The sequence below is a fragment of the Leucopleurus acutus genome, assembly GCF_964270905.1.
Source record: "Leucopleurus acutus genome assembly, chromosome: 4".
NCBI lineage: Eukaryota > Metazoa > Chordata > Mammalia > Artiodactyla > Delphinidae > Leucopleurus > Leucopleurus acutus.
Genome location: NC_139146.1, coordinates 30793910 through 30821138, shown reverse-complemented (window position 1 = coordinate 30821138; position 27229 = coordinate 30793910). Strand labels below are relative to the sequence as shown.

Below are 27229 nucleotides of genomic sequence, written 5' to 3'. Positions count from 1 at the left end.
ATTGATGACTCATGGTATTATTGACTGGGCATTTAGAATTATGAAAAGCTGATAGTTTTCTCTCCTCCTCAGCGTCCTTTTCCTTAAGCTCTTGTATATACCATTTGAAACTCAATAAGATTTCTTGAACTTCTACTACATACAAGGAACTATGGTGTTGTGGAGGATAGTAAAGATTGAAGAAAGCATAGAGCCCACTCTTGAAGATCATAAAAGCTAGTAATAAAGAGAGAAAAGATGTTTATAAATAACTACAATACAATAGAAAGAGGAAAGTGCCTGTCATGTACTAAACTGTATTAGAAGTTATACATGTGTTATTTCAATCCTCACACCCTTTGTTGGGATAAGACATGATCATCTCTGCTTTATAGATGGGGGAAATGAGACTCAGAGTGATTGAGTAACTTGTCCAAGATCACAGAGCTTCTAAGTGGAAGAGCCAGGGTTTGACTTATGAGCTGTCTGGCTTTGCTGTCTATGCCCCCTCTGTTTTAAGTGTAAAGTAATATAAAAAGGTGTACAGATAAAATGCTGTGGGGATTCAGCAAAAGGAAGAAATTACATTCAGCTAAGGTAGAGTAACGACATCTTGATGGAAGAAGTAACATGTAAGTATGAAGGGTTATCATATTTGGATGTGTGGAAACTAAGTGTATCTGGGGGCTAGGAGAGAAGCAGTTCTGGAGAAAAGACTGGTTTAAGAAAAGACAAATGAAGGAAAACATATTTGAAGAGAAAAAAGTAAATGTTTTGATTCAGTTTGGATGAAGCATTGTGCAAACTGACATCCAGAAAGAAATTTAATGAAAAATCAGTGGGAGATAGTGCTGGAAAAACAGGACAAATCAAAGGATTTGAATGTCAGGTAAGGAACTAAATGGTAGTCATATTGAGATTCAAAGTTTGGGAGTCAGAAGAATGACATAATCAGAACCGTGATAGAAAAAGACATACATAGGTTGATATTGGTTGATGCTACACTCAGTGCCAACCCTTGATGTCTCCACTATACAGACAGGAAAAAGCTAAATGTTCACTTTCTTGACTCAGCTCCCTTGCAGCAGTGATTGGCCAGGCAACAGGCATGTGTTCACAGTGGGCAGAATGGCAATGGAGAAGTCATGGTCAAGAGAAATAGAAATGGAGAGTCCCTGTCAGGTAGGCAGTGAGCTAGAGGCAGCTAACTGTTCGGTCAGCCATTAACAAGGCTGCACAGAGCGTGCACACCATGACTGTAATACCCGGCAGTAGAGAGGAAAGGAAAAGGAGGACCTGGGATGAAGACGGTAACGGACAAAGGGAGTGTAGGCACGAGGAACCAGGAAAGGACTCAGTCATCAGAAGATCAGAAGAGGGGTGCCTAGATCTGGGCAGAAACCCAATTATTAGAACAAAGGCATGGCACCAGGACTACACTAGAGCAATGGCATTGATGCTGGGTCACCTGCATGTTGGAAAAAGGCCTCCTTAAATGCCTCATGTCCAAGGTCCCAAGGAAACCTGGGGATTAACCAGATGTACAGACACAGAGCAGGTCTTGCACGTGTGGTTAAAGTCATCCCTGGAATGGTGGGTCTGCAGAATTGACAGAACTTTGACACTATACTTGACTAGTAATATTAAAAGAACAGAGACTGAGTCTGTCTTGTTCACAATTTCACAGCCTTACCATTTGTGCCTCGTACCTAATAGAGGCAAAATAGATACTTGAGTTATTGAAATGAATTATGTTAATATGAATTTATGAAAAAAGTATCAGGGTGACTTTCATGTCAATAGATTAATTTTGCCCCACCCCCTGAATAATTCCCATTACCTCTAGGTTGAAATACAAATGTTCATCTGTCTTTTTTTCTAATTTCTTTCCCTTCTTTCTTCCCTTCCTTACTCTCTGTTGCCATTTGTTCTTTTTTCTCTTTCTACCCAATCATTTTTTCAAGTCTCTGTGACATTATTTACTCTAACCCATCCATTTTCCTCTCCAAGAATTTGGTTTCCTCTGATTCAGTGGGTTCACAGCAATATTCTCCCCATTCATTCCCCTGCCTCTTTTCCCATCTTAACCACAGCTGCTAGAACTGTCTTTTTTTCTTTCTAATACCCTTTCACCATCTCATTTCCCTCATCAAGAACCATTTTCTCACCCATTTAGGTAAACACATAGATTTACCTCTCTTCCTTAGGGCCTATTTTCGTATTCAATTTCATACTGTCACTGTAACAGTGTTCACTGCTATTCAGCTTTCTAGTCTTCGCAATTTTTTAGCAATTTAAGCTAAGTCCAGCCAAGCTGTCTTCAATTTTAGGAAGATGATCAGAACTCCTTGATTATAAGACATATTCCCTTTTTCCCACTGGTCTGCAAAATAAAACCCTATTAATCTGGAAGTCCTTACTAAATGATGTGTGATATCGAAGAAGCAGAATTGAGTTTCACTGTCTAAGAGTTTTGCATCATATAACAATGTGAATAAGATGAGGTGGTGATGTTCAACCTATGCAAGAAAACACTCATTGACATAAACATTTGCATACGAATAACAAGCAGAACAAAGTTAACCAATCATCTGGTACTAAATGAGAACTTCATTAAGAATTCTCTAGTTTAAAATCTAAAATTGGAAGTTTCTTCTGAAAAATACTATAATGAGGTAGGGATAAGAGGTAGGTCAGACTTTTCCTTGGGGACATAGCAACAAAACTCTGCCTATTTTTCATGGCATAGAAAGACAGTGTGAGGGTATCTCTTGTCTTCTCATTTCCCTTCATACCTATCCTTCCTGAATCCATTGCTTTCCTTTTGCTGTGACACAAGGAAGGCATTTTGGAAGAAATGATCATGTGACTTGAGTGTCCACTAAAAGCAAAATTGTAGCCAAAATGAAGGAAAACCAGAGCAGATCACCTTTTGAAAATGCCAGTCCTATCCTCCTTCAAAATTTCCAAAATTTTCAATTATAGGCAGTTAGGTAGACTATTTTTCTGAAGAGCCATAGTAAATGTAAGACTTGCGGGCTTCCCTGGTGGCGCAGTGGTTGAGAGTCCGCCTGCCGATGCAGGGGACACGGGTTCGTGTCCCGGTCCGGGAGGATCCCACATGCCGTGGAGCGGCTGGGCCCGTGAGCCATGGCCGCTGAGCCTGCGCATCCGGAGGCTGTGCTCCGCAACAGGGGAGGCCACAGTGGTGAGAGGCCCGCATACCACAAAAAAAAAAAAAAAAGCCTTGCTGTGAAGGTATTCTGAAGTGCCATGATGTACTTTCAAATCTTAGCTACAGTGATCCATCCATAGGTGTTCCTGGTTCTGACCATTCTTGGCTTTCTGTGCTGGTTTATCATCTTTCTTCCGCTCATTCACTGTGGCTGTGTAGTCAAGATTTATTATGACCATGTCCTTCCTTTTACAGTTATCCTCTTTAAAGTCTCATTACTTAATATGCTTTTAATGCTGTTTTTTGTCCAGTTTTCCGTCTTTATATCCATATCTGAGTTTTCCATTCTGTTTTGTCTATAGGACACTTGCACTTGGATGTTGTAGCAGATGTAGGTGCCAACACACACCCCTGCCTCCCTCCAAGACGGTGCTAGAATAAAGGTCCCGTATGTTCCTACTGCTTTCTGCATCCTCGAGTAGCTGGAGTGTGCTGTACCTTCTGGGGCAGGCCAGAAGTTCCAGGGAGTTAACACCCAGGCACGACTCTTACCAATGAAGGATGGGAGATCAGTGCATAAATGCATCAATTTCCCTACCCTCAGTGGGGAGATTCTGAGGCAAGCTCTACACTATCTCTCCCAGGTTCCTCATATGTTTTATATATGAGTATATTTTATATATATATATATATATATATATATTCTTATAGGTTCACACACACAGATATATATAGATATGTATATATACAAAATAAGAAGGGATTAAACATACATATCTCTTAGATCTAGATCTAGGATAATAATACTTTCAGGGCTATTGTAGCATTAAATAAAATAAAGCATGCAAAGCCCCTTTTACGTTGTCTTCATCTCATTGTAATGTAGCAGTTTCAAATTTAGGGAATAAACTACAACTTTCTTTTGTGGGTTTTTTTCCCTCCAATAATTAGCTTGAGATAACTTAGAATATAAGAGTGAAAATTATAAATAGAGTATTCTCTGATGTGAATATAAATTAATTACTTTTCAAGATATTTCTCATGAGTAGTGTGAAAAGGACTGTTCTCCTGAAGGCATTTTTGTTTATTTCGTTGGACATCCTTAAATTCAGAGCTCATAAAAACTATAAATAATATTATCATGGTCTAGTATGAGAATTAGCACACGATAGACAATTTATGATATTGATTAACAAAGATATCATGAAAATCATTTATTTACGAAATAATCTAGGACAGAAATAACATTCAGTATATCGAGGGGAAAGAGACGTAAAGGGAACTCAATAAATAACTATGTTATTTACAGGTATTATAGTGTTAAAGGTGAAACATTAATAATGGCATTTCCTTCTCTCTAGATTCCTACTGAGTGCAGTAAGGGAGATTGTTGTTTTTTACTGACTCTTCATTTCTGACAACTCCCTTCTTTTGTACTTTCATCTTTTTACACATTCCTCTCCTCCCTGATATTTCCTCATTTTCTTCATTATGATTTAGGGCCAAAAGACTGTCTGTTGAGTGCATTCACATTTAATTATAAACCATATCTTCAGCAGTTAGTTTATATTGAAATGTAGAACGAATTCAATATCTGTCTATAATGAATCAAAAGTAGCTGGTAAGATCACAATCTAAATAATCAGTCTGTGTGTATTTACAACATTAATAGTAATGATTAATCAGTACTTCCCGCAAACAAGTTCATACCCGACATCTACTACGAAATCATTTTATCTTACATGAAAGTCCTGTGGCACTGTCTCAGATCAGTTAAGAGTTTTGCTTTATATGATAGTACATTGTTAAACTTGCCATCTGGTCCAACAGCTGATGTGGCTCATACAGCCCTTAAGAGGCCCTGAAGCTTTACTCCTGGGAAATATTTGGTCTACTGTGTGGTGTCATGATTACTGGTTCATAACTTTTTTATATCCTTTGAAAAGAATTGCAGAAAAACCTCCACGCTGGGAAAATCCTAATTGAAATTGATTTGTTAGAAGAAAAAGAGTTCACTTACCTCAGGACCAGGCTGACCCTGAAATTGAAAAAAGAAAAAAAGAAAAAGAATTACAAAATTGTTTCTTAAGTGAATAGTTTCAGTACCAAAATTTAAACTAGTTCTGAATATCTTTTCAAAATATTTCTGAAGATAATACCTAACTACTGACAAATCTCATTTGTGATTTTAAAAAAGTTATGTCATATCTTAATATTTTCACTCTATGCTGTTTATCTAAATCTTGATATTATGGTCGTTTTGTGTAATTCCAAAATGACTCAAGAGTTTTAGTATGCTCTAGAATTAAAATAGAGAAAGAGAAGGCAAAAGGTGAAATACATTTCACATTATAATAATGAGTGGGTTACATAAAGGGAAGGTCTTCTAGCACAGACTATTTTTATGAGCTGCATATTCAGAGATGGCACAAAGTGAAGAAAAAAGAGGCAGATATTTTAGTTTTAGAATTCACTGACACTTTAAATTTCTCATTGTTGCAATAATATTTTACGTCAATTAAAAAAATAAACATCTATCTTTTGCTCTGCATTTTTAAGCAGATATGAGAGGTCTTTGGCTCAATTAAAGTGCATCATAACTCCTCATACAATCAGTAGATTATGTAACCTGTGGTCAATCGAATTTACTTTGAATGTTACTTTTTTGTTGCTTAAGCTGATAAAAATTTCCAAGCAGCATAACTGCAAATGCTTTTCACTAAAGGAAAATCACCTGTGAATAAAAGTATTGATTACATATCACCTTCTTAAAATCTGCAGTTGGGTTTTGTGTAAGATGAGATGAAAGAAAAAGTTCACACCAAGTTAGGGAATCTTAAAAAATAAATGATGTATAATCTCATTCTATCAGCTGTATGCCACTGGGTATTACACAAAAAAGCATGGACCTAATCCAACTCCCAGAGAAGACTCTCTTTCTCTCTCAGTCCCTCTCCAGGCTCAGAATTTCTCTAGGTACTTGCCTTCTTACTGACTGGGGATAAAACAGATGATTTCCAAGAGCTTTGTCTGAAAATGTGGTTGGCTAGATTTTATCTAATCAAACCAGGAAGGGGAGCTACACCAAGTTACTGTGGATATTACTCACCCCACTCCTGACTCTTTAGTGATGGAGACGGAGAAAGAAAATACCATTCATTCACTCCTTACTGAGTCCCAGGCAACTCTGGATATGTTACTCCATTTATTCCTTATAACTGCCTTGCATTTTATAAATGAAGAAAATGAAGCTCATAGAAATAAGCTAAAAATCACACAGCCTGTAGTTGGAAAAGCCAGAATTTAAACCCAAAGCTGATTCCAAAGTTCATACCAGGCCATTTTGCCTTTCACCCTGGAAGTTTAAACTCACAGCTATATGCAGATTTGCTCAGACCAACAGTGGTCCCAGGGCACTCTTTGCGTGAGTGGATACTAAACTTCCCAGCCACTCCCGGGCTGCCACAGTGTGAATCTCTGCTTCCAGATGCAGACCTAGGACCAGCAGGCACCCAGCCTCTCACCTGACACCTGTACAGAAACCAGGCCAGCAAAGCTTCTTGAGGGGGCTTCCCTGGTGGCGCAGTGGTTAAGAATCCGCCTGCCAATGAAGGGGACACAGGTTTCAAGCCCTGGTCCGGGAAGATCCCACATGCTGCAGAGCAACTAAGCCCGTGCACCACAACTACTGAGCCTGCGCTCTAGAGCCCATGAGCCACAACTACTGAGCCTGTGCACCTAGAGTCCGTGCTCCGCAACAAGAGAAGCTACAGCAGTGAGAAGCCCGCGCACCGCAACAAAGAGTAGCCCCCGCTCACCGCAACTAGAGAAAGCCCATGTGCAGCAACGAAGACCCAATGCAGCCAACAATAAATTTAAAAAAAAAAAAAAAAGCTTCTTGAGGGCAACAGACAGCCCTAACATCAGCTCTAAACATGGAGAACCTACAAGTGCAGGGCTGTTCACCTGTTCTTCCCAGATCCATGTAATGGATGAAATTATAGTATGTGCTCACTCGCACTTGCATTCTCACTCTCTCTCTGGATACTTTAAGCTTCTGATCTTTCCAAACTTTTAAACTAATGCAAACTCAGAAATGTGAACATGCATCTTTTTAAGAACCTCAGAATACATTACGTGTCTTAGGTTTTTTTTGTTTTTTGGGTTTTTTTGTAAAAACTAAAACATAGGATTCTTTAAAATCAGAAAGAATTTCTTCAAAGGAATATATTTTAGCATCATTGCTGAGATTTTTTTATTCCTATGGTTGTTTTACAAATTGTAGGCTTTTCCTGTCTGCCTTTAAAAAGTGACATTTCTGCCATTACATTGAACAAATGATTTTAGCACAATGTGTGTATAAATTTGTATGTTATTATATACAAATATATATTGTATTATGAATTTTATGTTAATGATAGTGAGAACAAATAGTAAATGACAGTGAGATTAAAAAGTTGACTTTTACATAGGCGTTGGAAAGTGTGTAGCACCAGGGAACTCAGATTACCTTAACATGTGATATGAATTTCAGGTGTGTTTGGTGTGTGTACATGTATGTGTGTATGTGTAGGGTGGAGAACGTGAAAAAGAGAGATGGAAGTGGGTTGGTAGAGAGGTTTTGCAGAAAAACGATGCATACAACATGGCAAATCTGGCAATGCTCCCTAAAATGTGGATTACACAATGTAAGACTTACAAATCGTACACTAGATTCCAGGACTGCCTACACCAAGTCTTCTCACTGCATGTGATATAACAAACTATTCACTAGGAGACACCCAGAATACCTGTAAGAAAACAGTCTAGCAGCTGGAGTCTTGTAGTCATGGTAGTAGAGCCATCTGGCCAAATGAGTGAAGTGATGGAGGAGTGGTTTCAGTGGGTGTAGAAGTGTTAGCTTCCCCCGCAGGAGAGCAGAGCATAGAGGGAGAGTAGACAAGAGCCCAAGAAGAGCATCTCAGCAACTCCCTGGTGACTGAGGGCTGTGATACATTTACTTTACTGTGATACATTTTAAATAAAATTGCCTTCACTTACAGAAACTTGATTAGTATTGTTCATGCAACTCTAAAAGGTGCTACCTCTGCTTCAAGGTGATTAGAAAGAAATCACTTCAATAACTTAGAAACTCACCGTTAAGAAACTCAACCTTTACTACCACTTTTAGTACCCTCAGATTCAGATTTATTTCATTGTCTTGAATCGAAAGAAAAAATACTTCAAAATAATAATGTCTATGATTTTCCATTTTGGAACCCTGCCTGTCTAAAAAGATCATTTGACAATGATTACCATAACTTTATTATCTCTTGAAATTCTCAAATTCACATATTCAGATGTCAAGCTTATTTTTCTTTTCAGAAGAAAATAACACCTGAAGTAAGCACCCAGGTAAAGCTTTAGAATGACATTACAGGAACTTTGAGTGGCAACGGGATTATTCTGGTGGCAGAGGTTCTGAGGACCAACAGGAATCCTATCATGGAACCATCTCAATGGGATCACTTAACCTTTCAAGAGTCGCAGTTTGACCTAAAGTCTGTGCCAGTAAATAGAACAGATGTACTCTACACTTGCAGCCAGGAAGCAGGAATTTTGCTCATCCTCGCTTCACATTTAATTCCCAATACCCCAGTGCCCAAGTTATAAGGTGCTTCAGAAACAATCACTGAATTACTGAAAGGTGAGAATATTTTGACTGATCCAAAAATGATTTACAATATTTTTAGAGAACCATTAGAAAGCTGACTATCCTTACATTACAGGGTTGTATTTCCAAAATGTAGCTTCTTAATCTCTTGGCTTCTGCTCACTGCAGAATAAACACTTCTATGTCAAAGAGGAAGTCTCCTCCCTCAGTGGAATCTTCTTCAGATAATAGAGATGGAACTAAGGCAGAAGCCTGCAGAGGCATCAGAGGAGGATTTAGATACCTACATATGTGCCTCAGAACAAAAAGCATGAGAGTGCTATCTTGAAGAAAAATCACTCCCTAGTTTGATTAAACCTCCACATCTAACTAATGTGAGAATGTTATATCAAATTACTTTGTAAATTATAAAATGCTCCACAATTATAGCATGGCAATTTAAAGTAGGCTATAAAACCAACACCAACAAGTCATTCAACTAACGCAAATTTAGATAAAAAGTGTCTATTAATTTTAAAAACAAATTAATATGCAAATTATGAGTAATTATGAGTAATTATTTCTATCTTTAGAGTTTTCTAGACTTCACAAAATTTTACTAGCCTCATGTCTTGATTATAAAAATATTTATTAGCACGATACCTAATCCACTGCAGAAAACTTTTAAACAGAACCTTAAGTCAAATTTTTTCCATACTAGATTCATTCACTCAAAGATCTAGGTCAGTGATTTTGAATTCCATTTTCAAACTTTCTCCCAATTCAGGGTGTTTTTAGTTACTTGGAAGAATCTGAAAAATTCTTAAATTGTTCTTTAAAATTCAATAAGTAAGGTTTTTAAATTCACCTTCTGTGTATGCCCCACATCATTTCTAGGAGTAGGGTTGGGGTAGAGACAGGGGCAGGAGAGTTTTAGAGTCAAGCACCACCTATAGTTTTAGAGTCAAGCATCCCCCATGTACACTGGGGATCCCTGCTCAATTGAGTTTGCTGGGAATCTTTGCAATTTTGCAGGGCAAAATATTTGGGTTTTGGGATTTAGCTGTATTATTTTATAAAGCCATTTAAAGCAGTGGTCCCCAACCTTTTTGGCACCAGGGACTGGTTTCGTGGAAGACAATTTTTCCAAAGACCGGGGTGGGGGGATAGGTTTGGGATGACTCAAGTGCATTACATTTATTGTGCACTTTATTTCTATTATTATTACATTGTAATATATAATGAAGTAATTATACAACTCACCATAATGCAGAATCAGTGGGAGCCCTGAGCTTGTTTTCACTTGTCACTCACTGATAGGGTTCTGATATAAGTCTGCAAGCAATTGATTTATTATGGTGTCTTTGCAGTCAAACCTCTCTGCTAATGATAATCTGTATTTGCAGCCGCTCCCCAGCGCTACCATCACCGCCTCAGCTCCACCTCAGATCATCAGGCATTAGATTCTCATAAGGAGTGTGCAACCTAGATCCCTCACATGCACAGTTAATTAGTAGGGTTCACACTCCTAAGAGAATCTAATACCACCACTGATCTGACAGGAGGCGGAGCTCAGGCAGTAATGCGAGCGATGGGGAGCGGCTGTAAATACAGATGAAGCTTCTCTCGCTCTCCCGCCGCTCACCTCCTGCTGTGCAGCCTGGTTCCTAACAGGCCATGGACTGGTACCGATCCGGGGGACCCTGATTTAAAGGACTTATGCTTTTGGATATAAATGTGTATCAAACTTCTAAAACGTACTACATCTCCAAGCCTTTTCACCAAGTGGCATGGAATCAGGAAGGTGTAAATAAATAAGTTTAAAAACATATGTTTAATAGGATACAATAAATACATGGAATACACATGAGTAGAGACACCTGCTCAGCTTCCACTGTTTTGAAAACACACATATTTTAAAGAATGCAAAATCCATTTTTATTGCCCTACCAATTTTTCTTAAATTGTATATAATGAATAATTTGTTTTCTGCCATGTTTATTAACATCTTTGAAAGTGTGTTATTTTGATTGCACCAGATAAATACTGGAAGCCAATTTATAAATATCTCTCAGTCTGATTAAAATTTATATAAGTGCCCAATTTCAATTTTCTAAATTTTGCACAAAAAAAAAATGGATTTAGTGCTCTCTGCGGCTGTCTTAGATGTTTGTGTTAATAAATGCATTAATAAAAGCAGAGCAAGTTGATAACGTGTGAGTTGCATAATGCTTATCGCTCCAGTGAAACAGAACCCTAAAAATGGAAACCTACCACAAAATTGGGGCAGAACGGCTCTGCAAGCTGAGAAGCTTGTGTGCTTTAGAGACCAAGGTGTTTAGGACTGCCTCATAAAGCTATCACTTACTGACTACCACAAGACACCAGGGGCTTTACAAGTGACATCTCGGTTACAATAACTCTACAAATTAGGGCTCATTTCCATCATTTTATAGTTGAACAAACCAAGTTTCAGAGACGTTGGGTAATATTCCCAGTCACACAGCTTCAAAAAGGGGAAACTGGAATATGGACATGGGTTTTTCTGACTTGAACCCTTTCGTGCTCTCACTTGTATCATGCTGGCGGCTGAAGCCATGAGCTCGGGCAAGATTACCCAGAGGAACAGGTCGCAGTCATCCTTAATCCTCTTTTGAATTGGGTAAGAGCTATAGCTGCTCTAGCTAGAAATATCCATACAAGAAAAACTTAATTTTGTATACACACAACAAACCCCTTAAGTCCATCCATGGATTCTCTAGCAAATCCTTCATCCCAGGTCAAGAATCCCTGGGTAGACAAAGATAAACATTCTAGGGGAAAGAGACGAAGAGCGTCTCCAAAGGACACTGAGGAGGAAAAGAATTAAAAACAATAACAACAAACACGAGTTTATAAAGCCAATACTGGAGAGAATTTCAAAAAGAGAAATTAAAATGAGGATTGGAAAGAGTCTATTGCATTTAACCATTAGGAAGTCAGAATATTTATTATAATTGTTTGAACAGGGAGGTGAGAAAATTAAGACAAGAATAAGCTCCAGAGGTGGTAAGCAGGTGTCATACCAAGTGGCAACTCTGGTTGCGAATGGCCACCTGGAATAATGTGTTAAAAGAAGATTCTGAGGTTGGGTTATAGAGTTTGGGAAATGGCACTGGGATTAATCAGCAATGTCTACAGAAGGCAGAAATTGGAAAGCATGTGTACCAACTCTTTGCCAATCTCAGTAGACAGTTCTTTTGAGTATCTGTGTATAAAGGGAAGAACAGAAACAGGATAGTAGCTAAAAGGGATACAGAGTTGGAGAAAAGTTTTTTGTTTATTTGTTTTCACAGTAGGTGGGAAGGATTTGAAAATGTTTGCAAACTGACAGAAAACTATTAGCTGAGAGGAAAGAAATGGCTTGTAGAGCAAAATCAATATACAAGAGAACACAAAAAGAAGTGGTGTCAGAGAATCAGGGTGAGGAGAAAGGGTATCCTTTTGTCTAAGAAGAGGAGAAAGAAAGTGAAGACAGATGCAGATACATTTGGATGTACAGGGGCAGAAAATGGAAGTATTCCTAGCCCTAAACCTCAAGACACTCTCAAGTAGAAGTCTTCTGAGTGTGGGCTGGAGGTGGGAAAAATAAGGTTGATTATTTATTTATTCATTCAATCAATATTTGTTAAGCCACTCCAGTGTGCCAGCCATTCTTCAAGTACTAGGAATATGGTAAATGTAATAAACAAAAGAGAGTCCCTGCCAACAAAGTCCCACCTGCTTGTGCGGGGAAACAGACTGTAAGAGAATGTTTATAAATAATGCTGCAGGTGGCCATAATGGCTAAGAAGAAAAATATATGAAGATAAGGAGAGTAGAGTAGGAGGGTACCATTTTATAGGGTGGTCATGGAAGGAACAGAGGAAAAGAGGGAAAAGGAATAGCAAGAGGAATGCCCTATAAGGAGACAGAGTCTTCCAGTCACTGACAGTGGGTCTGGAGTGGAGGGAGCGATGGGAACGGAGCAAGGTGTGCAGTCATAGAGGTGGAAGACCCAGGTCATGTGGAACTTTGTAAGTCATGATGAGAACTTGGCTTTTAATTGGGGTGAGATAGAAAGCCTTCGAGAGGAGCTTTTGTACAGAGAAGTGACATAATCTGAATTATATTTGAAAAGGATAGTGTTCACTGTGGGGAAAAGAGTGTAAGAAGGCAAGAGTGTAAGTATGGAAGGAAGTTAAGAGGCTTTGTAATAATCCAAGTAAAATGTAAATGATGGGATGGGCCAGGATAGTAGCGGCAGAGGACAAAATCGTTAGATCCTGCATATATCGTGAAGAAAGTGGTGTCAGATTTGAAGATAGATTGAACGCCGGGTGTGAGAAAAAAGGAGTCAGGAGTGACTCCAAGATTTGACTGGAGCAACTAAAGGAAGGAGAGGTCATTTACTGCTGTGCTGAAGGCTAACAGGAGCGGCTTTGGAGAATTTGGTTTTGGACATGTTTGGGAGATGAGTGAAAGAGCCATGTGGGCATGTTGAGTAGATACTTGGATATACAAGTCTAGAGTTCATAGGAGAAGTCCAGCTTGGAGATATAAATCTGGGAGCCTTTGACATATAGATAATATTTAAAACCATGCGATTATATGCAATCACCTAGCAACAAGTGAATGTAAATAAGGAGGAAAAAAGGTTCAAGGACCGAACCTTCCAGCGCGACATTTAGAGACCATGAAGAAGTAAAAGAACTCGCAAGGCTGAGAAGGAGCGGGGTAGGAGGAGTACCTTGAAAGAGTGATACCCAGCAAGGAGATAGGCAAGAAAAGGGTTTCAACAAGCAGGGGGCAATCGGCTGTGCTGAATATGGTCCAGTAAAATTTAAAAGGAACCCTGATCCCTGAATTTGTCATGGTGAATGTAACCAGTGACCCTAACAAGAACGTTTCAGCAGAGTGGTAGAGATTAATGGTCAGGGACAGTTCGTCCCTTGTGGCAGGAGGAAAGGCGGGTACAGATCTAAGTAAATTATCAGATTTGGTGGTGGGAGTGTATAGAATTATATTCTGATGGTTTCTATTTTCTCAGAGAAATAACAAACAATACTTTCAACAAAGTTAAATGGGAAGGAGATGCTGGAGGATTCAGGAGCAAGAAAAATGTTTGAAATAGCTAAGAAAGTTAGAGAGGGACTGGATTACAGACACGGACAGCACCACACACCCTCTTGAGATTAGTGGTTGTGAGCTGAAAATGAGACCAGTTAGCAGAGTTGTTTTTCTCCATCTGTATTCAGCTATGTGGATGCAGGTGCAGAGCAGAGGGTGAGTTGGATTTAAGTAGGTTTGAGGTCTCCCCAGGCCAGGACAGAGGGAGAGGAGTTACAGGTGTATACATACAAGAGCATGAGTATAATGATGGAATGAGACACCTAATCTGTTAAGGAGGGAAGTGGGGATATAGGAGGTCTGTGGAAGAGTGTTTTCTATTTTTTTGTGTCAGATGAATTCCGTATTATGTTTGTGATATACCCAGTAGGTTATCTTTAATAAGTTCAATTAGTAGAATGTCTGGTGTAATCTTTTATTATAGTTTTTAACCAGTGATGTTTTAACAATTTTTTAAGCCATACTTTTAATTTATTTTAGCTATGTTCCTATCTCTTTAGGCTTAATTGCAGGAATACAATTTCAACAACATACACTCTAACAATAATAAAGATAATATTATCTATATTTATTCAATAAGGACTCAAAAATCTTTGGAAGTATAGAGAAATTATGCAAAATATGTTGCTTAAAAGACTGAATTAACCTATAATTCTTTTTTTTTTTTTTTTTTTGCGGTACGTGGGCCTCTCACTGTTGTGGCCTCTCCCGTGCGGAGCACAGGCTCCGGACGCGCAGGCTCAGCGGCCATGGCTCACGGGCCCAGCCGCTCCGTGGCATGTGGGATCTTCCCAGACCGGGGCATGAACCCGTGTCCCCTGCATCGGCAGGCAGACTCTCAACCACTGTGCCACCAGGGAAGCCCGTAACCTATAATTCTTGTTTCTAGACATTGTTCATGATGAGCTACCATAGAATTTCCATGACTCACCCATTCCTACATTTTCTGTAACAAAGCCAAAGAAACTTTACCAAGCAAGTCACACAACTTTAAGGGTTACAGTGGCTACATAAACAAAGTGCTGCTGAAATGTCAGAGGGAGAAATATGGCACTTGGAGGACTCAGGCAGTCCCAGCAGGAACTGACCCAGTTTCAAAACTTCACTTCTGCTCCATCAAAGGTAATGACATCTCATTCTGACCAAATCAAGGCTTAGTTAGACCTGGCAGTCAAAGCTCTCAGCTCAGCCTCTGGAGAGACCCATGGCCCCCGATTGCTCCAGGCTCCTGGCCCCTCAAACACCTTGTTCCTGCTATCCACCCAGCCTGCATGCCCTCCCGCCCATTCCACTTGTTAAAATCCCATCCAGGCTTTAGGGCTTTCATCTCTTTCAAAGATCTGCCTGAGGGCTTCCCTGGTGGCGCAGTGGTTGAGAGTCCGCCTGCCGATGCAGGGGACGCGGGTTCGTGCCCCGGTCCGGGAGGATCCCACGTGCCACGGAGCGGCTGGGCCCGTGAGCCATGGCCGCTGAGCCTGCGTGTCCGGAGCCTGTGCTCCGCAACAGGAGAAGCCACAACAGTGAGAGGCCCGCGTACCGCAAAAAAAAAGAAGATCTGCCTGCTTTCCTACAGCAGATAGGAACTTTATTTCTTCTGAATAGCCACAGATCATTTTCTTAATTCTTTTATGACATTATATTCTGTCTTAAATTATGGCTGTTGGTATCTTACCTCTCCTACTAAATGGTATGCTCCTTGAACAGCTAACACTTATGGTGCTGATACAAAAAGCCAGGCACTGTGCCTTTTGTTTCGCAGACATCACTAGGTACCATTATCAGCCCCATTATACAGTTGTGGAAACTGAGACAGAGAGGGTGAGTGACTTGCCCAAGATCACACAGCTAGTAAGGGGAAATACTGAGATATGAATTCAGGTCTGTCAGATTCCAGAGCCTATACTTTTTTAACTGTTATGCTATACTGCATCTTGGACAGTGGCAGGCATATACTAAATATTTTATTTTTAAAAGTTCTTCTTTATATGAATTTTTATTCAATCAACCTACTAAATGCCAGGCACTGTGGTGGTGACAGAGGAACAAGGAAAAATAAGGCATGGACCCTTCAACAGGGGAACTCACAGTCACAAGTGACACAGAGAAATTCATACATTTTCAGATTCCCACATTTTATTGGGCTTTATCTTCCCAAGCGACTGGAAGACCTTCTGACAAAGGCTTAAATTGTGCAAACTAGTTAAAATTCTCTCTTCTCACTGTGATAAAAATGATTGTATTGAAAAATAAACTACCTTAATTTAACAGATAACGTTATACAGTTAGTGATGCTGGGACGAAATTAGAGACTGTAATGTTACCAAGCGTACACTGAATACATTCAGCTCTTCTATAATATGAATGTTCTCAGTTGAGACAGGGAATGTAACAGCATTTTTAGAGCCACTGGCTAAATTACCTCCATTGATGAGGCTTAGCAGGTTCTTTCTGAATGATTCTAAATAACTGCTGACAGGTAGAAGATGGTGTTCCATGGGCTGTAGCCGCAGCATGCTAGGAGCCTACTGGGGAGAGAATAAAGCACGAGTTCCCATGCATGAATGGTTCTATGTCCTCCCTGGATCATGCTGACTGGCCATCCTTGAAATTGTATAAATGAAAGGAAGTAGGCCCAGGTAGACGCTTGCATTAATAATTGGTGTGAATGAAGTAAATTAGGCTAACCCACCAGGTCCTTCCTAAAGGGGTAGAGAGGCGGTACCAACCTGCAGAAATAAAGTCTGCTAAAACCATCTCTTCAAAGCTTTTGACAAACTGCAAACCCTAGCCATTTATTGTTTTCTCACTGAAAGGAGAGCTCAGGGAGAAGTTTTAGTTCACACAGACGCACACGCACATGCACAGTATAGGTATATGAAGCATGAACTAGGACATGAGAGTTAGGCAGCACTGTCCTTATTCACAAAGGAAGTCAAGGGACCTGGTTCTGCCATTAAGCCAAGGGAGGATTTTTCTCTGATGTTAGAGGGCAGGTGTAGTGCAGTTTGGGGTTCCTTTAGCTCCCGGGTCTATTCCCACATGCACGATCTGTACTACAACGGAATCTGGCCCCCTTGTTTGTACAGTCATGTTGTGACTGAAGGCAGGCACAGTTAAAGGCAGTCCCCATCAGAAGAGAGAGCTCAAGCAGTTCAACCAAACCATGATTCGTTTTCAAATTTTTGAAGGAAACAATACGTTTGAAACCTCTTTGCTTTGTGATCCTAGAGAATACAGTTTTCACCTGCCTATTTCCTGGTGTAGACATTTCCCAGGGTTCTAAATTCTTTTCAACATCTCCCTTTCATGAAGAGCCCACAGTAAAAAAGAATCATGAGAAATATCAAACCCATTTAACAATGGGGTAGAATCATGTTTTCTTCTAACTTTTGTAGGGAAGAAAACGAATTTGTTTTTGCAGCAATATCCTCTATAACAAACATACATCTCGTTCCGTCTCATGTCATTCCATAATAAGTTTTTATTCTTTCACTTGCATAAACATTAATCTTGTCTAAATAAGATCTGAATCCAAAAAAGCAAAAAAAAAAAGTTTATAAATCATACCAATAATTCAAATACTTCAACTTGATACTAAGCAGATTCTCAAACTTTCTCTTAACCCTATTTTAATTTAAATTAAAGTAAAAATACAAGTAATTAAAGATTAACAAAGTTTTGAGGTTTAATTCAAGTCATTGGAAGACAATATTATTTAAAAGTAGGAAATAGATTTCCTTCATGGTGTTATTCTATTTCTTAACCACACAAATATTTAAAAAACAAAAATGTAAAAGTTTATGGCTGATTGAAACCTGAAAGATATCTTTACCTAAAAGTTCTTATTCCTCTTAAGAAACCGAAACCTCCATGTGCAGAAACAGAACGCACATGGCTACTTCATCTCAAGCATCACTCAAGAAACACATTTGATGTTGTTTTGTGCCATGATAATAAGAACACAATAAACTATGAGAAGTGTCATTTCTGGAAAATTAGTTAGCTGTAGATCAGCAACAGACAAATCTTTGGAACAGATGTGACATGACTTTGATAAGTTGAACTTTTTAAAACATGGAGTATTTTAAAAGACATCCTCAGGGCTTCCCTGGTGGCGCAGTGGTTGGGAGTCCACCTGCTGATTCAGGGGACGAGGGTTTGTGCCCCGGTCCGGGAAGATCCTACATGCCACAGAGCGGCTGGGCCCGTGAGCCATGGCCGCTGAGCCTGCGTGTCCGGAGCCTGTGCTCCACAACGGGAGAGGCCACAACAGTGAGAGGCCCGCGTACCGCAAAAAAAAAAAAAAAAAAAAAAAAAGACATCCTCCTGGAAATGAACTAATTTAGATAGAACATACTGTATGCCATTATTCATAAGCCCATTTTCATCACTGCAGAACAGCTATGTCAGTGTGACAACATCTTCCTTAAAATTCATGTTTGGGATCCACTTTTAGTTAATTAATTTAAAAAGTAAAGAGAAAATCTGGACTCTATCTCTGAGGTTCCCACCAACTAAAATTCTATAACTTTCATATTTTATGCACTCTGAAACTTTCCATAATTTGAAGATAAAAATCTCAGGAAAAGATCCTTCTTCTAAAAATATATTTTTTTTACTTAGAAAAATTTGAGCTACAAAACATTCTGAATGAAGAGTCAATATCCTGGTTAATTGTTACAGATGAACTATTTCTAAATTTGGTAGAAATAAATTAAAAGCCTATAAATGCCAAATATAAGAACTTTAATAATTCACTATTGTTTTAGTATCCCATCACATATATATTTGGATGTTAGACAAGGAGCTAGCTTTACATAAGTACACACATTCATTTACTGGGCTTCATATGATGCCCTTGGTGGATAAAGCCAAACATTCAACTAGCTTTGGTTATAGTTTTAAAAGTAAGAAGTTTGAAGATCTGTAATCTAGGATGCTTTTTAAATACAATTCTTGGTATGCAAAGGCATTTAAAAGGCTAGCCAGCACAGAGTGAGACAAGGTGGGAACAAATATGTAACAAAAGAGATGTCATTTTCTAAGAGGTTTATCATGCTGATTTTAATAGTAAGCCACCTGCTGTAGCTACTGTCAACGAGCAAAGCAGGATATAGCAAGGAAACATTTCACACCTGAAATGATGCTGACTTCAAGTCCCCAAATAAGAAACATTCTAATATAAACCATCCCCTTTGACTGTTATCAAAACTCTTCCCAAAAGAAATTCTTACATTGTCTATGGAGTCTAATTTACTGACAATATAAAAGGATATTATAAATCACTGAAAGTACTAAAGTAGGTCACATCTTGGTAATCACTGTACTTTAGGGCAATAGATTGAGTTCCTACTGCAATAGAGAGATGATTCGGGTCAATTTCCAATAATAATTTACAAAACTGAAAGCTTCCTATTTAATTTACTTTTAACAGAACACAAGCCTAGAAAATGATCTGGGTGCTCTAGTTATTAGAGTATTTACAAAGTACTGGAAGTTACAGAAATGAATAGGAATGAAAGAAATTGTCTACCCTTTAATGATACTTTTTAATAACAAAATAAAAGCTTCTTCTCCTCACAATGATGAATAGCAGGAGGTTTCCCAATCCAAATTCATTTGCCTTGTGGTTTTGATTAAATATATGCACATAGGAAACCTCATATTATAGGAAATATATAATTTCTGTATGAGTTTCTTATGAATTATAATATTTGGTACAAGGTCAAGCAATTTTTCATTTTGTTTAAAATGTTGTAACGATCTGAAATCGCCTTCAGTTTGTTTACACCCTTCAAAGTCTCTCCTTCTAAACTCTATTAACATCACCAAACTGAAGCTAAATAAGGATTTTTTTTTTTTTCCTCTAAATAGGGGAGTTAATGCCTATGGGAAAATAACATTCTTAACAAATAAAGCCCAGGGGATCCAGTCAGGCAAAGGAATAAATCCTCATCTTTCACACAACTTTCAAACTGGTAAACAATACAAGAATTCAAAATAGTTTCTTTTCAAGTCACGCCGTGTAAGATACAAAGTAAGTTTGTATGTAATGGCGATGCCAGATCAACTTTCCAGACATGAAGATTCAATGATTAGAGGCTTAACTTTAACATGCAAAGTAGAGGGCTGGATGGAGATGGAGGGGGGCAACAGGATAAATAATCCGCACAACTGGAAGTGGAAGTTTAGGTCATTTCCTATGTGAGGATATAGAGGGTATATTGGATAATGGTGAGACTATCTGAAGGGAAACCACAAGCTGATTAGTTCCACTCCAAGGGATGGTTTTTAAAAACCAGTTCTTATTCTTTACCACTGATTAGAAGCCTAAATGAAAGGCTACATATGGAGAAAGATATATCCATCCAGCCATTACAGCAAAAGGGCGATAAATTATCCAGGGTGCCTGCAGAGAACCCTTTAATCCACTCTTTCAGTTTTCACTCTCACCTGCGAAAAAGTCTGAAACTGTATGCCAGTTGGTTGTTAATAATGTGCCCTGGGAGGGAGCGAGTTGAAATTGTTCCCCAAACTGCAAATCAAGAGACAAACTGTGTGCGTCTACTCCTGTTGAGTGAAATGATATATCAGAACAGAAGACGGTGTCTGCAGTACAGGACGAAAGTATGCTTTCATGTGTCCTCTAAACTCCATGGCTCTGGGCAGCAAAGCTCTGGAGCCCTTATATTTCTACTCCCAGAAGAATATCCTAACATAGATGTAGCTAACAGAAGCCTCCAAAAGGAAGTTTGTGATATAAAATTTAAAATAATTGTTTTTAAATTTGTAGTTTCCAGATTGGATTTCTACTGTGCCTGCCAAACATTCTCCCTCCTTTTCTGTGGGTTAGCTACACAAATATGGATTTCATTTGTTTATTAATGGAAGGAAGTGGTGACTCAGACGCTTTGTACAGATGCCTCAGTTTTCCTATTTCTACTCTCCTTCCACAGAGCACTGTAAAATGTAACCGGTTCAAAGCTAGGAGGAGGGGAGAGCGCAGGGGGCCTGGGATTAGGAAAAGCAAGCCCCTTGCCTCTCTGGTTTGGTCTGCAGCCCAGGCTCCCTCCCCCTGGGCCTCCTGACTCCTGATCACCTCAGTCCCTGGACAGTCCGTTTTGTCCTTTTCCTCAGTCTGGATGTGGGCTCCAATCAAACCTCAGCATCATCTCCTCCCCAAATCTGCTCTTCCTTCTTTAGTCTCTGTCCCATGGTCTGCACTATTATTCCCCAGAGCAAGGCCTGAGAATCACCCCCACTTCTCCATCCTCCCCATCCTTACATCTAGTCACACATTCTGCCATTTCTACCTCATTAATACACCCTGAATCTATCCCATTCTCTCTGTCTCTCCAGGTCATTTTATTTCTCACCCAAGTAACTGCAACAATATATTAACCATCTCTCTCTTCCCCTTTGTCTTCCTCCTATCCTTTAGCAAGAGTGATCTTCCTAAAATGTTTGTCTGACCATGCTACCCCACTTCTTAAATGCTTCAGATTGTATACTTTTAGGATAATTACTTAGCATGGCATGCAAGGTCCTTCACCACACCCTACCCCAATCCCTGCTTTCTATTTACTTCCTCATCCCCTCCTTGAACTTTACATTTCAACCTCAATAAGCATTTTTCCTAAATGCTATTCTTTCGTGTATCTCAAAGGTTTTGAACAACTAGCCTCCATGAAAACACTGCACAACTTAGACTTTTCACGTTGACAACGCTGTGACTTAGATCCAGAGGCAAGTTGATCCCCTCCCCACCAAAATTTGGGTGACTGAGCCGCTGTGGTTCTTCCGTTGTACCTCGACATATCCTGAGCATATTTCTCACATGATATTGCTATGTTTTTGTTTTGTTTTGCTCCTAGTAGACGCTAAGGTCTTTGAAGACAGGGGCTATGTTTATTCGCTATTGTATCCCCATCATGCATAGCAGAGGGCATGGCACAGATTAGGCATTCCATATGAGTCTGATGAACGAATCACTGAATAAGTGGGCACTATATTTTAGATAACTGTATGAACTAATTATTAATAACACTTTAAGTCCCTCCTGCCTCTATATCCCATGATTCCATCCTTTATTCATTTCTTTGAGCATACAGAAATACTTGTTAATAAGACATTCCGCAGAAATACAAACTAGAGATGTATATGTGTATTTTTGAGACTGAAAATATTAGCAAGTAAGGAAACAAGAAAAAGCTTTATTTTATTTAATCCTAAGTAAATCTTAAGAAAGCATGGGGACTGTGAAGATAAAAAGTGCATTAAAAATATCATTCATAATGACTAAAAAAAAAAAAAACCATAAGAACATTTAGGTAACCCGGGCCACTTCAGATTCCAAGGCTTGATGTCTTTTTAATTCCACCGAAGCAAGAACTAAAGTTCATTTAATAACTAAAGGAGGGAATTCTTTCTATATTATGGTTCAGGACTCAATTCAGAGCAAACAACTCATACTTAGTTAATTTAGGCCAAATGTAGGCCAACATCACGGTGTCTAAATGAGCAGAAATTAAGCAGGAGCCACTCTTTGAGTAAGAGGAAACCACAGCATTTTACATAACTAGTTTGGAAGGATGGGGACATTGAGGTCTTCTCTGCAATCACATGCTGCCGAAGATTACTAGATGCTTGGCCATTCATGAGGAAACAATAATATACCCTTAAGTCACTCATTTGACTTTGTTCAAAATATTTACATTCAAAAATGTGTCTAAACTGCTTTTTCATAGCACTTTATTTTAGTGTGGCTTTCTTGACTACGGCTAGTTATTGCCTCACAAATCCACAGAAGTCATATAATTATGACTTCCCTAATTTGTCCCATAAGGCATTACAGGCCTGCATAAGCAGATCGCCCTAGGAATTCAGCCACACAACTAAGTATTCGGTCACAAGAAAGTCAAACAGGAAGAAGGGACATGACACTCCATTTGTTCACAGACTGGATATTAGAAAAATATGCAGGTGTCCAGTCAGCAACCAAAAGCAAAGACTTTAAAACTGAGAGATTCATTTTTAATAATTCTGACTGCCTCGTGCTACCTGTTTTGCTTTTTTTATTTTTTAGTGTAAAATGAAACGCTCTTTTAGCTCTTTGGAAGAGAGGATTCATCCCTAAACTCACTTTTTTGTTTTAATCATGTTTCCCACTATAAGAATGTCAGTTGCTCCCTCTTCAAACCTTATGAAAGTGACCCTAAAAATATGTCATTTTTTCACAGAAGCATTATTAAAAATTAAACTTTCACATGAGACAATTGGGAATATGAAACAAGATAACCAGAGCTGTTCCAATTGAGATGGTCACCCTGGATCCAATACAAGGTATTGAAATCACTCAGTGGCATGAGAACTAGTAAGAAGAAAGAGAAAGCCATAGCAGTGTCTGTTGATGCTTGAAGATTTTGTAAGTGCTTAAAGACAAAAAGCCTTCATTATCAATGAAGTTATGAAGTAACCTGGGAGGCCTGAGGCTCCTAGCCTGGTACTCATACTTTATTCTTCTTACAAACCACTCCCTAACATCTATGTTGCACTTTTTCAAAAAAAATTCTTTTCCCTTTTCTTTCTCTGTTCAAAGTTTCTAGTGATAACAGTTTTGATGAAATTTTTCTTTTCTAAAATTTTACAAAGTCAGAGGTCACATTACTCCCCAAGTGACATACCTGTACACATCTCGTTGGAGATTTCTGGTTCTCTCAATTCCTTAAGGAATTATATCCAAACAGCGTAGCAGAGATTGGCTGTTCACCAATTTTGTTTACTTTTTCTTCTAAGCCCACAGCTACATTTCACTCTCTCCTTTGCAGTTATGTGTGAAAATGTGACTTGACACTTGCCAAAGAAATGTGGTCAGCAGTGATATAAACCATAAACTCTTGTACTTCTAGTGCTGGCCAAAAGAATCCTCCCACCTGACTGTCCATTCTCTTTCTTTCTTTATCTTATCCAGTGGCTGTATGCCTATGCCCAGGGTAACCTCAGAACACACATATGGAAGATGGCAGAGTCCCCAGAGTCTTGCCCTTCATCATGTACAAGAAATCAATGTCTACTGTGGTAAGCCAGTAACACCTCAGAGTTTGTCTGTTAAAACAGCTACAGTCATTCTAAAACAGATGGTATCCAGAAATAGACCACAGGAAAGAATAGTCTTGCAAAAACTACATTGTCAATATTTTGGTATGTCTCTTTCCTCCTCCTTCTGCTCCTCCTTTTTTTTCTTTTTTTACTTTAACACCTTTACTTATCTCAGTTTGCGGGGTATTTTTCCTTTATCTCTGCCCCTTCAAGAATTCCAAAATTCTGTTTAATCTGGCACTAAATCTACGTAAACAATATCAAAAGAAGCACTGAAACAAATTGCCACTGAACACGGCAATGTTCAAACACGGCCTGAACCACTGAACCACTCAAAACAGAAGATGTGAAAAGACACTGGGGAATCTGTTCTATGTAAGAATTATAGTTATGGCCCTTTTTCTACCTTTCGTTCCAGGACACAAAGCTGTACGCAGGGTTCCAAAATGAACTACCCATCTGTGACAACCTATGGTCATTCTATTATAACTCTGTTCCCAAACAGCCATTAGACACAAATTAATTCTCCAGGTTTGTTTTGTTTGTTTATCTGGTTTGTTATGGTGACTACATCTGAATTTATCGAGCCATCTTGGTATTTTATAGTGATACCGTTTCCTGCAAGATGAATGGTTTTCTCCCTCCATCAAAAATGATATCTTATTATTACAGAAAAAAAGAACAGTAACCACACATTCAAAAGCACACTCTTTGAGCCCAAACAGAAATCAAAATACTTTTATAATTAAGCAAGAATATAGCAAAAGCAATTAAAGGAACATTTCCTGAAAAACTCCATTACAATTTTATGTTCAGTTTTCTCAACTCAAGAGCCAAAGCTCGTATCTCCACACAATTTACTTCTGTTAGATGAAAATTAGATGATTTATAAGTGTGTTCTGAGTAAAGAGCAATATGAAAGATCACATACAAGATGTAAGGTCCACAGCTAGCTAAGTAAAGCCTAAAATGAACCTTAGATAATAGGTAGGATAAGATACAACAAAGAAGATACTTGCAAAGAAGTCGGTAACACTTCAAGCTTACCTGCCTAAAAAACAACTTGTAGAAATATGGGGGGAAAATGGGTTTTGAAGAGAGACAGAACTGGGTTCAAGTTCCAATTCTGCCTCCTACTAAATGTGAATCCTTGGGTGGGCTAATTTACTTGATCTGCCTAACCCTCGGTTTCTTCCTCTGTAAATGGGTATAATATATCTCTAGTTCACAGGGCTAGCATGAGAATTGGTATGTAAAGTGATGCATATTAGGTAGTTATTATAAATTGTAGTTATGAAAGTATCTGGAAAAGATTTACCATTGGCTTAAAAGTCATATTGTCTTTTTTCCGTATACAGTAAAGATATCAGAGTTTCTCATCTAAAAGTTCTATAGAGATTTCTTTTCCTAATTCATCTACCACATTGGCAGAAACAGCATTGTACGCTTAACTTGGCTAAGTCTGCTTCATTCATCTGTCAACAAGATTCTGGGCTTCAAATCGAGCTGACAATTGTTGAAGGTGGACAGAACAGAACAGGCTGCACCATGGCGTTGTATTTCACACCTCAGAGGGTTCTATGCTACCAACAATAACATCATATCTCTGTCCGTCAAGCACAATTATAGGGTTCGATAGACTGATACAAATAAAAAAGCCAGTTAAAACAGATCTCCTGAGTCTGTTCTGGATATGGTTATGGGACTTGTTTGATTCTGTTACCTGTGAATAGTAGAATGGCACCTACCTTGGGGACAAAAGGACAAAGAGAGGCCATCCCCTATTGACTCTAAAAAAAGGTCAAAACGAGTGCACAATTTGCTACAACTAAAAATGCTGAAGTTATTTTGTAAATGTTGATCATACTATTTGCTTCCTATTGAAACACGAATGTGTTTTTGAGATACCCAAAATAGAAGGTACAATTTCACGCCATCTGGAATCAGGTAACACAATGGTCAGGCAAATCACTCAAGCAAATACATTTGTAAAATCCAAGCTAGGCGCTCAAAGCACTTGCATGGATTTCTTTAGAGCAGTGTTTTAATACATATCACTTTCATGAGAAAGAAAATAGAAAAAAGCACCTGATATTCACATCAAAATAAATTACATACATTATCATAAAATTGCTACATTGTGGCTGTTTATAGCAAAGAATCCTGTGGTAGCAATATCTTTTTGTCAAAATGGATAAGGCTGAGAAACAAGCTGAACAGCTTCCTAAAGAGTAAATCGATATGTGGGATCTAATTCAGGTAGTATTTCAAGTTTTAAATTATACATGATCTCAATATGCAAGATACAGAAACTGACAAAAGTAACACTCTAGCCACAAATAATTCTAGTGTGATACCGCCAAGTTTTCCAAAATATATCAAATGAAGATGTAAATGTAAGGCGTCTAAATTAAATTTTATTATGAAGTGTTTCTCCCCCCCACCCCTTTAATGTTACTTGAGAGTATTACTGAAGAAGGGCAATGAAAAAACGTTACTCTTAGTGACAAAAGAGATCTGCCAATGTCCCTCCAGGAAAACCAATCTTTCATTTGTTTGTTTGTTGTGATGAGTGCCCTAATCCTGTCTTTGCACCAATGAGCACATTTCACAACAAAGTCAAAGGGAGTGGCAAGAAAATACACATCAGCCCTTGAGCAAGTGTTCATGGAACATTCTCCAGAATAGATCATATCTTGGGTCAGAAATCAAGCGTTGGTAAATTTAAGAAAATTGAAATGGAATCAAGTATCTTTTCTGACCACAATGCTATGAGACTAAGTATCAATTACAGGAAAAAATCTGTAAAAAATACAAACACATAGAGGCTAAACAATACACTACTTAATAACCAAGAGATCACTGAAGCAATCAAACAGGAAGTTAAAAAATACCTAGAAACAAATGACAATGAAAACACGATGACCCAAAACTTATGGGATGCTGCAAAAGCAGTTCAAAGACGGAAGTTTATAGCAATACAAGCCTACCTCAGGAAACATCTGAAATAAACAACCTAACCTTACACGTAAAGCAATTAGAGAAAGAAGAACAAAAAAACCCCTAACTTAGCAGAAGGAAAGAAATCAGAAACAACAGATCAGAAATAAATGCAAAAGAAATAAAGGAAATGATAGCAAAGATCAATAAAACTAAAAGCTGGTTCTTCTAGAAAATAAACTAATTTGATAAGCCAT

The 27229-nt window shown here is 38.6% G+C and overlaps 1 protein-coding gene across 3 annotated transcripts in view; it reads right to left on the bottom strand.

Moving 5' to 3' along the window:
• Window positions 1–27229, bottom strand: part of COL25A1 (collagen type XXV alpha 1 chain) — a gene marked incomplete at its 3' end in the record, with an annotated part of 463727 nt that overhangs the window by 170990 nt on the left and 265508 nt on the right. For all 3 annotated transcript variants that reach the window (XM_082837697.1, XM_082837696.1, XM_082837698.1), the window contains exon 5: window positions 5175–5192. In XM_082837697.1, coding sequence (XP_082693823.1) covers window positions 5175–5192 — 18 coding nt within the window. The remainder of the gene's footprint in view (window positions 1–5174; window positions 5193–27229) is intronic.